Source organism: Sceloporus undulatus, chromosome 2 (assembly GCF_019175285.1).
Source record: "Sceloporus undulatus isolate JIND9_A2432 ecotype Alabama chromosome 2, SceUnd_v1.1, whole genome shotgun sequence".
Taxonomy (NCBI): domain Eukaryota; kingdom Metazoa; phylum Chordata; class Lepidosauria; order Squamata; family Phrynosomatidae; genus Sceloporus; species Sceloporus undulatus.
In genome coordinates this window covers 253,025,254-253,036,419 of record NC_056523.1, presented here as the reverse complement: position 1 = coordinate 253,036,419, position 11,166 = coordinate 253,025,254, and the positions used below count along the sequence as shown (strand labels likewise).

The window sequence follows — 11,166 nt, the reverse complement described above, 5'->3', positions numbered from 1 at the left end:
GTATCACAGAGTAAACTGGCAAATGTAGACGAGCCCATAAGTGATCCATCATTTTCTTATACAATATTACTTGGCAATTTAAGCAACTACCATAATAGGGTTTAAAAAAAACCAAACCAAACCACCCCCCCCCCCCCAAACAAAACCAACAACTAAATATCAGCGGCTCACATACAGAACAGATCAAGACTGACTCGTAAGTCACACAGAGAAGTGAAAATTTGAAATGCACCAACCAAACCGCTCTGCAGTTTTCAGTGTGGCTATCGTACATTGTTCACAGATTGCAAACATTACATGGTTGGTAATCTGTATCCACTTACTTCCATAATGTTTGTTACCTGCTCAGTGTTCCAATAATAGCCAGGTTCAACAGAACCAAAAGATGCAATCCCTATGTGCTCCCGAGGGCTGGAAAATCCTCTGGAACCGATTTTCTCTACAGCAAGTTGGAGAGAGAAGGAGGAGGAACACTACTACAATGTTTGGTCCTGGTCTATGTTTTATATGGAAACAATATACCTATTAAATAGCTGTTTAAAGTTCTAGTTAGGGAAGATAAAAATTTGATTCATTTTAAAATGTTACTTGCACTTGATTTTCCCCTGAGCAGCCTTACACAGTACAGAACAGCTAGTTTTAGCATACCCGAGTATGTATCAAAACAGATTTCAGTAATTTCAGATTATCCTTTTAAAGGGGGGTTATTTTAAATTTAGGAAGATAGAACTCTGTGTAATAGGGTTTTTTTAATGACCTATGTTTAAAACACCACAACTGAAAAGTTCTAATCCAAATAAAATGTAGCGGGACTCATGGTTAAATTCAAACAATGATACTTGTGAGTTTTTGTTTAAGCAAGTATGATTTGTGAGACAGTAATGGATACCCTGCAGGCCCATGCTGTTAATGTTACACACCTTGCTACATAAATGATCCCAAGGGAATGGCTCCTCTGTCTTTCAGATATTACAAATTAGATAATACAACTATTTGCTCTTACTCAATCCTTCCTCCAGGATAATTTGACAGTGTCTGTAGACACATCTTGATAAATTTGTGATGCCTGATCATGCTGTTAACTTAGTACTGTAGTTGCTAAACTAGATTTACCATTACACAAATATTTTCAAGATGTCATAACCATAGCAACACTAGAGGAATGTATCTAGATGCTAATCTATTCAGACATTTCTTAGGTGTACAATGGGAGAAGGAGAACCTTCATAATCACTTGTGTCATCTTCCATGTTTGCAGGGTGATGGGCTTGAAACTGAAAGCCTCCACTTTCATTGATGGCTCTCCATGTGAGTTGGAGCCTTAGGAGAATTGAGGTTCCACTTCATGCAGACAGCCTCTTAGAGCAGATGCTTGGCTTTGGTCTGTTACCCTCCATGAGTAAGAGGGTAATGAAACAAAGGATGGAGATAGGTTTACTATACACACTTAAAGAATGACTAGATAGTCATATTTACAGTAGATTCACTGAAATCATCAGGACTTACATCTCTCACAGCCAACTTAGGTCCCATCCATTGCGATAGTCTATTCCAAGCAAAGCAAAGTTCAGATACAGGCTTTTGATTATGAAATATTTATAGTTACTTTTGCTTGACTTTGGCTGCTGCTACACTGCAAAAATAAAGCAATTTGACATTGCTGCCATGACTCAATGCTATGAAATTTTGGAATTTGTAGTTTGGTGAGGCACCAGGCTTCTGTGACAGGCTAAATATCTCACAAAACTACAGATCCCAGAGTTCCAAAGCATTGAGCCATAGCAGTTAAAGTGTTGTCAAACTTCTTTATTTCTACAGTGTGGTAGAAGCCTTTGTGAAGTCTGAAAGTATTTATCTTTTTCACCAGATTGAGTTACACTCTAACGCCATGTTTTTGTAATTTTTGTCCCGACAATTTAAGAAAATATGACAGGAAAACCTGTAGATCCAGAAGCCAATAGATCATAATGAAAAAGGGGTTGTTTATCCATGTGGCTGCAAAGCCTGTGCAAATAGAGATCTTCATGGCCTGCTTCCTCTCAAGATCACAAATAACTTAATTAAAAGAAGGTCAAGACTATATGGGGGCAAAAAATATTATTTCCAGATTTGATTAAAAAATATAAAATGTCCATATTTAGACTAGAAGCAACAGAGCCCAGAACACCAAAAACAACAGAAAAATATCCAGAGGTGCTGCAAAGGCACACTTTTATTTTAGCTATTGATCCAATGCATTCAGAATTTCTTTATCTCTTTTCCAAGGATATTTTCCTTCTGCAGTACCATCAATCCCCTTTACAATGAAGAAGAAAACAAACTTCTTTTTTTGAAGGAACACTAAAAGATAGTTATCCTTGGGAAAGGAAAGAACTCAGCAAGCTTGAAACACACTGGGCTAGTTCCAGAATTCAAAAGTAGTATTTCACAGCACCTCTAGCATTATGGATATTTACACATCACATCTTGTACCAGGTGAAGAGTCATCATCAGTGTCAGTTGTGTTATATCTTTTCCATAAAAAATTGTCATTTTTCTTCCAAAGTGATTCTTTAACTTCTTCTTTCTTCTTAGACAAAGTGACAAGAGGTGTTTGACACAGTTTCTCTACAACAGCCAGATCTGTGAGTTTTTGGAGACTCTCCTCATTCTGTTCATTCAACATATCCCAGAAGTCTTTTGCTCGAGTTTTTGCTTTTTCCGTAGGCCCAGAAAGAGACCTCCTGGGTGGTTCTGTTGGTCTGCTTTCATTACCTTTGAAGAGGTCGTTCAAAATGGAGGTGTCTCCCAGTAAGTCTGCAAATGAGTTTTTCTTGCATATTTGAGCATGTCTGCTCTCTGACTGAGACAGAAAGGGTTTTCTTGGCGACTCTGTCCCCTTCAAGTTTGGCTGTCCTTTACTAGTATTAGCAGACAGCCTCTCAATTATTCCTGATTTACTGCTTAATGAGTCAGATGCCATAAAGTCTTTGAATGCCTGACTGTTTCTCCCACTAATGCTATCTTGGTTAATGACAGTGGGCAATTGTTTATCCTCCACATTATGACACTCAGCAGCCTGTATGCTGGGATCATAGTGAAATTGCTTTTTTTCTGCATCCCGTCTTATTTGGCTACACGTATCTGTTGAAGGATCATGTTTAGAACTGGACTTACTTTTTCTAGACTGAGATCTGTGTACACCAGTTTTCTCACTTGCCTCTGAATCACAAACTGGAACATCAATTTTTAATAGATCCTTCAACTCTGGATATTTTGAACCATAAAATGCTTTCAACATTTTCTGCCTTTCTTCTGATGTTGCTCTGGCAATATACTTTGCAAAATCTTCCACTGGATTCTTATGAAAATGAGATGCCATTTCTTCAAATTGTTTCCTGTATTTATTAAGAGAAAATAAAACATTCTTATTGTCACAGTGATATAAAAACTAAACAAACCCAGGAAATGGTATGTCTATCTTATAAGATCAATGAATGACAATTATTTCCGGAGCAGGTTAGGAGCTGGATAGCCAAAACTCTGTTATTAAAACAAGTAGCTAAATGTAAAAGAAATCTGTAGTACTCTGAGTGTATGTAGGTAAGTGGGCTCATTCAGGGGAGGGAACACTCCAACAGCACATTCCACATCCCCTGATCTTTCACTCTTTGCTTCTTATTACTCAACTTCTGGGAGGAATAAAGCAGTTACAAGGAAAGCTTGTAACTTATTAAACAGAAACTAAACTTTCCTTGAATGGTCTGGGGGGTGAGGGGAGGTCACAGAGAGAGTTCAGATATATGCCAGTCCATAGTTTGTGATATCATAGTTTGAAAATCATAGTCAAAGCAAACTGCTTTTCCTGTACTCTGAACTGGCAAAAACACATGGTTTAAGACACTGCTCCTCCTGCAAAAGCTGCCATTTTGAACACTATTTCTATCATTCTCATGAATTGGGGAAGCTGGGAAACTGCATAAACCATGGTTTGCTACAGAACACAAAAGATGATGAGAGGCTAAATTAATATTACAGCAAATTATGGTTTGGTGTATCATTGTTGTTATCATCATCATCATCATCATCATCATCTAAAAGAGCATACATATTATAGCAAGTAGCAATAGCATGTACATTTCTATACCGCTTATCAGTGCACTTAGGCACTCCTTAAGCAGTTCACAGTGTGTAAGCCAATTGCCCTCAACAAGCTGGGTACTAATTTTAGTAACCTTATAAGGATGACATGCTGAGTTGACCCTGAGCCCGTGGCTGGTATTGAATTCACAACCTTGTGGTTTGTGAGTGAGTGGCTGCAGTACAGGCATTTAACCACTGCGCCACCAGGGCTCTTACCAAACAATTCACAATTTAAAAATCATATGGATAGGTATGCCAGAAGAGTCTGTTATATCTGAAAAAGCTCTTAGTGAGTGTCTCCTCAGCCATTGTTTATCTGTGTAGCATTCACCTTTCTCCCAGGGCTGAGATGCAAGATAGCTTCCAAAATAATTAAAAAAGAAATTACAGAAGACACCCAATAAATTACATATTTAAAAATACAAATTAATTATACTGCATAAGTATAATATATACTATTAAATATAATTGTACTTAAATATCAGATTAAACTGAAACTTTTAAAACTCCATACTAATAATAAGAACTAAAAATTACAAAGCATGGAGCAAAGCAATATAAAGCTTTGTAGATCTGCTCTAGGACCCATCCATTGGTCTTTTTAGTGGTTCATGGTATTGTCAGCACCACTTCTCAAATGAGTTTATTTTCTTCCTATCAGCTTTCTTTACTGTTAGCTCTTACAACACACATCAAAACAGAATTTCTTGCTAATTGTAGGCAACTTGAATGCAAAAACAGGAAATTCAACACCTTCTTCAACCCAAGAATCAAATCTATACATGGACATCACCTGATGGTCAATACAGAATCAACTAGATTACATAACTTGAAGCAGAAGATGGAGAAATTCAATTCCTTCTGCAAAACAAGGCCAGGAGCAGACTGTGGCGTAGACTACTAATGAACTACTAATAGCAAAAGTCAGAGTAAAGCTAAACAAAAACGTTAAACCAGCCATCATATCAAAATACAACTTGGAAAACATCAATGAAGAATTTAAAGACAACATCAAAAACAGATTTGCATCATTAAGTCTGATGGACCAAGAAGCAGAACTCTGGACTAAAGCTAGGGATATGGTTAGTGAGGAAAGCAAAAATACACTGCATGTATCCAAAAAGGCAGAAAAGCCTCAGTGAATGACAGATGAAACCCTACAAGCAGTCAAGAACAGAAAAGCAGCAAAAAAGGAATGGTGATAGAAATAGGATCAGAACCCTGAATGCAACTTCTGCACAGTGATAAGGAGAACTGCTATAGTAATCAATGCAACGAAACAGAAACTAACAAAAAAGGAAGACCAAGAGACCTCTTCAGCAAGGTGTGAGAAAGCAAGGGAAATTTTAAGCCAAGAGTGGGGATGCTCTATGACCAGCAGGGAAACATATTACATGACCAAGAAAACAATAAAAAGGTGATGGAAACAATACACAGAAGAATTATATAAAAGGGATAAATTCATGACAGATTCATTTAAAAAGAACCATATGAGTTTGAACCTCAAATTTTAAAAAGTGAAGTGGGAGCTGTACAGTGAGCCCGCGCCATATGCGGGCTCATTATAGGCAGTTTTCACTTTATGCTGAAGCCGCCCGCCATTAAAAGCAATGGCACACGCGCCAATCCCAAGCCCCATTCTATCCAATGGGGCGTGAACATACGCACTTTTTGCTTTACTGGTGTGTGTGTGTGTGTGGGGTAGTCCGGAACGGATCCCCCGTATAAAGCGAGAGCAGACTGTACTTAAGAGCACTTGAGAGAAATAAACTGGTGTCATACCAACAGAACTGCTCCAAGCTACAGATATAATCTACTCTAGTTCTAACTAAAACATATCAACAAATTTGGAAAACAAAACAATGACTGACAGACTGGAAACACTCAATATATATTCCAGTGCCCAGGAAAGGAGACACCAGGAACTGCAGCAGTCACAGAACCATAGCATTAATTTCTCATGCAAACAAAGTGATGCTTAAAACTCTACAACAAAGACTCTAACCATATATGGAGTGAGAATTAGCAGATGTCTAAGTGGGGCTGAGGAAAGGAAGAAACACTAGGGATCATAGGGCTTTCTTCTGATCTGCAGCAGATCAGAGATAAGCTATGTCCCCCTATACTGCTGCGCAGGGTTTGAGCAATGGCACACACAAACCAGAAACCCCTGTTGGTCATAACAGGCCAACAGGCTGGAAGTTCCTTTTCTAAAGGTCACAACTTATATTTATTTCTGAAGCACCAACATCCACTAATAGTGCCTTCTCTTATAGAAAACTAAGCATTACAATGAATTTTCTACTGTTCTCACTGCAAAACAAAAAACAAAACAAACCCTAGAGTTTTTGCAAGACTTTGAAATTATATTGTCCTTGAAAAATAAAATTATTAGTAAGTCTCACTACAAGCCAAAGCATTTACAGCTCTCTAAATGAGAGCTGGGGGAAATGAGACCTTACCTGCGAATTTTTTGGGGTGTCCTTCCCAGCAGGAAAGTTCTTAAGCCTATTCGGTGGATCTTCTTCTGCTTCTGGCATACAGGATGTCTAATATAGAGAAGAGTTGGCTTGATGATTTCACCCTCTAAATTATCCTTCTGGGTGTTCATCCTCTTAGATGGAACTTTTCCTGAGTTCTCTCTGCATTTCTAAACCAAATTAGAAATAAAACACTTCAGTAACTTCAGACATCTAGCTTGTATCCTAAGAAAAAATACCACATTTGATTTCATTCTTAGTTGAGGTTTTGAAAAGTTAATGATAAAGTTAATGTCAGTTTTTTGGTGGAAGGAAGGGTTATTTGACTATGGAAAAATTCTCTACATCTATTAGATGTTCCTATTAGAAAATGAGATTTTAATCACTGGTAACCCATCAGGGGAGCATAAGATATAATTTGCAACTCTGACAACTCAATTTATTCAACAGTTGGATCAAAAGGTCACTGAAAGTGAAAAACACAGGAGATGCCTAACTGAGGGCCTGCTACTGTGGCATATGAAAAAGGCTGAGAGAAACAGTGGGAACCCTGTCAAGGTATGTGCAGGGAGTGCAAAAGCATTCCTATCAAAAATGCTATACTCAGCTCTAGAAAGTTTCTACTAAAAGAACAATCCAATTGTGTTGAGTCACAGAGACCACAAAGAACAGCAGCAGTTCTTCCCAAATTTGTGGGCAAGGGGTGTAGAGGCCCTGGAAAGTGACAAGCATGGCACTGATTAGCTTATCATGTGGCTCACAGTTTGCCTCCTATAGTCATGCTTTGCTTGATCTAATGTCCAAACCTATCTCCAGCCCTGACAATGTAGAGACTTCCTGAAAAAATCAATCATCTCTTCCTACACAGAAGCTTGCAAGCTCTGCACTGAATAGACAGATTTGAGTTTTCAATGCCTTTTTATATTCTAAAACTGACCAACAAAATTTTATTGTTCTTATTTTATTGCATTTGCTAAGGAGCTCATGGCAGGGCAGGGGCACTGATGACCTTAATCTGATGGTTCCCAGACCTTGCATCCAAACCATTACAAGACAACATGTAGACCACATGACTCTAACAATGTCATTTCCCCTACATGATTTTTATTTCAAGGTGGGATGGGGTTCCTACATCTTTGCAATGTGAAGAAATGGATTGTTACAAATAGAATTGTGTGCCTTTTTTGGTTAGCCTGACAGACACAAGCCAATAATAGATGTATCACCACAAAATGCACTTTGGTTCACTCATGTCATTCTTTGAAATGGGCTGATAGTAACAAAAAAACAGCAAGATGGCACTAACAAAGAGCTAACTGAAACACATACTTGATATAGCTTATGACTTTGTAGAACTACCTAGCTTTGGGATTTTTAGAACCAAACTAATGTTAAACTGATCAGTAACTACATTTATGGGAAAGCCACTCTCAAGATGAGATAGAGGAGAGTGAACTGCAGATTCACTTATTTCCCCACAAGAAGATGGGCTGCTAAAGAATACAACTGCAAGTTCCCACTACATACCCTTTCTTCCTCTAGATTAAGCTATTTAAGGCTTTATTTAGTACTGGAATCTGGTTTCTAATCTATACAATATAAGATGAGCAAAAAAAGAATTAAAACTGTATTAACATATTATACTTAAATTCATGGAAAGCAAATGAACAAATCCTATCAACATCTTTCTTAAGTTTTGAATCTCTTAACATTCATTTGCTTTACACAATGAATAATGCCCAATGCATCTCTTTTGTGCATCTCTTAAACAAACTTTTTAAAAAACTTATTTGGAAAATTGCCAGCTTTTGTAAATAGACTGGAAGCCACAAGCTTTCTTGTCTTTGTAAGGGAACAAAATTGCTGTTAAACCTAATAGTGTTCACTTCACTGTAAATAAATTATCACAGATGGCATCTGCAATTTGAAAAGGATAAAAACACATCTAAATGTACTCACAAAACCTTTTTTTCCTCCTTAAGAAACTGGCCTCAAAATTAACTGTTTAAAGATTTCTGCCTAGAGGCTAAAAAAAACTTGCTGTAAACAAAGTATTCTGCAAGCTAATGGCAGAACAAGCTTCAAGCGATCATGAACTATCTATCCTTGAAGTATCTTAACTGAGTCTCTGGATGAAAGCCAACGGGCTAAAGAGACCCACCAACAATGTCTGTTGATGCTGTAGTGCTGGGTTCATTTGAATCTGCGTAACATTCAAAGCAACACACATCCAAACTAATATCCACAATGTTTTAGTGTTGAAGATGAGCAACATAGCTTGCAAACAGTATCATATGAAAGAAAGAAAAAACATGCTGATTAGTTAATATTTTGTTAGTATTTTATAAAACTGGGCCCTCCACAGCCTATGGAAGCACCCAAGTCCAAACACCGGGGCAGGGACTCAAATCAAAGTGGATGGCAACAATGGACAAATCAAACCCTGTGCAAGCTGGCACCCATGTTCCCACGAGCCCTCCCTGGCCTAATTTCTATATTGTGCATCATGGAAGTTTCTTCCCAACTTTTTCCTGTTGTAGCCCTTGAAAACCAGCTCCAGGAGGTTTCTCAGTCTTCAGGCACAGGCTTTTGGCAAAAATGGGGGCTGTAATGGTGAGAGGGATAACCTTTCCCCAGTTTTATGGACAGAAGCAGCTCTGTCAGTAGATGGATGCTGCTCCCCATTTGAAAGCAATCTCTGGTTAGCTATAAGCAGATGCCATTTTTATCAGATTCCATTATCTTCCATGGTAGACAGATTAGTGCTAAAACTTCAGCCAAAGTATCAGTTTTTGCTTTGTAGGTCCAAAATACACTGCGGAAATAATTCAGTTTGAGACCACTTTAATTGCCCTGGCTCAGTGCTAGGGAATCCTGGGAATTGTAGTTTACTGTGGCACTAGAGCTCTCTGACAGAAAAGGCTAAATGTCTCACAAAACTACAGTTCCCAGAATTCCCTATCATTGAGCCAGGGCAGTTAAAGCATTTTCAAACTGGATTATTTCTTCAGTGATCCAAGACACTAGGAGTATGAAACCTGAAGTGAACCAGATTCTTTCCCTTCTCATACTTAAGAATAAAGTTGTAGTTTTGTCACATTTGAATGCACCACAGTGATATTCATCAGTAATGTTCAGTAAAGTTTTACTCTCCAAATCTGAATCCTATTAAAAATCATCCAACATTAAAGCCAAAGCACATATCAATATATTAAAAGTAACCAGAATAGCATCTGTGGCAAGCATGACCAGCTGCACATCTACCAACACAAAAACAGTAGAATTAATGCACTATTAAGAATTCACACAGATTATTAGATTGCACTGTTCAACAGCAATAACAAAGGAACATACATGGGATCTGATTTTTTACTGCCTTTTAAACTGTTTTACATACTGTTGCTTATTTAATTGCTTTTAACTTGTGTATTATCTATTGTTTTAACTGTACACTGGATCCTTGTTATCCACTGGTTCCAGGATCCCCAGTGGATAACAAAATCCATGGATGTTCAAGTCCTATTAAATACAATGACACTGCAAAATGATGCCCCTTATATAAAATGGTAAAATCAAAATTTGCTGTTTGGACTTTATACTTTTTTGAATATTTTCAAGCGTGGATGCTTGAATCTGTGGAGAAAAAATCCATGGATAAGGAGAGGCGACTGTATTTGGTTTTAACTTGTATGATGAGCCACCCTGGATTCCATACTAGGGGAAAGGTGGGAAAATAGATAAATGAATCCTTTTTTTTTTTGGTTGAAGTAAATTTTATTTCACTATTACAGTATGTACCAAAACTCACAATTGGACTTCTCTTTGAAGGCCTGCAGCCTTGCTGAATCCAAAATCTAAACAAACGCCCTGCACTCAAAATCTAATACAGCTGAACTAAATCCTTTTGTTTATATAACCTATGGAAAATACCTGTGTAATGTAGTATGAAATACAAGTACCACAAAGAGGAGTCCTTAATAACTTTACTTTGTATTTACAGTATTCCACAGAGCACTTAAACCTGAACTGGGCATAGAAAGGGCATGTTTTTTTCCCTAGGCTGACAGAATGCTTAGTCCTCTCATTTACACCACACTACAATAACATAAAGAGGGGTTTACCATTAATCCAGGTTTTACTACAAAGCATCCTGTTATTTCTCTGTCAAACACTGTCAGGAGTGCCAAGTGTCTGTCATCCAATTCGGGGGATTAAGTCTTCTTTTATAGTGTGATACTTGTACCAATTTATAAAAATACAGATATAGTTTCTTAGAGCTGGTCACAGTCTATATTTTGGACTGGATTCACGCCGCAAAGGTTGAATATGACAGCTGGCAGGAAGCTGAGGGGAGAATACATCCTCCCCCTTTTCAGTCACCACATTTGGGTTGCCATAGGGATTAATCCTCACTTCAATGCCTGTCTTTGTATATTTCTTTTCAGTAAAACTTTAAGTAAACTTAAGTTGAAAACAAGCAGTTGAATGAAAAAAGAGGCTTCACATAACCAAGACGTACAGTATAAGTTTTGTGACCAATATATTTCCACATATTAAAACAGCA

General features: G+C 37.7%; 1 protein-coding gene across 1 annotated transcript in view; it reads right to left on the bottom strand.

Annotated features, from left to right (window-relative positions):
- Nucleotides 1-752: 752 nt before the first annotated feature.
- Nucleotides 753-11,166, bottom strand: part of ERCC6L2 (ERCC excision repair 6 like 2) — a 75,427-nt gene continuing 65,013 nt past the window's right edge. Inside the window, 2 exon segments of the mRNA XM_042447765.1 lie at nucleotides 753-3,377; nucleotides 6,585-6,772. Coding sequence (XP_042303699.1) covers nucleotides 2,453-3,377; nucleotides 6,585-6,772 — 1,113 coding nt within the window. The 3' untranslated portion in view covers nucleotides 753-2,452.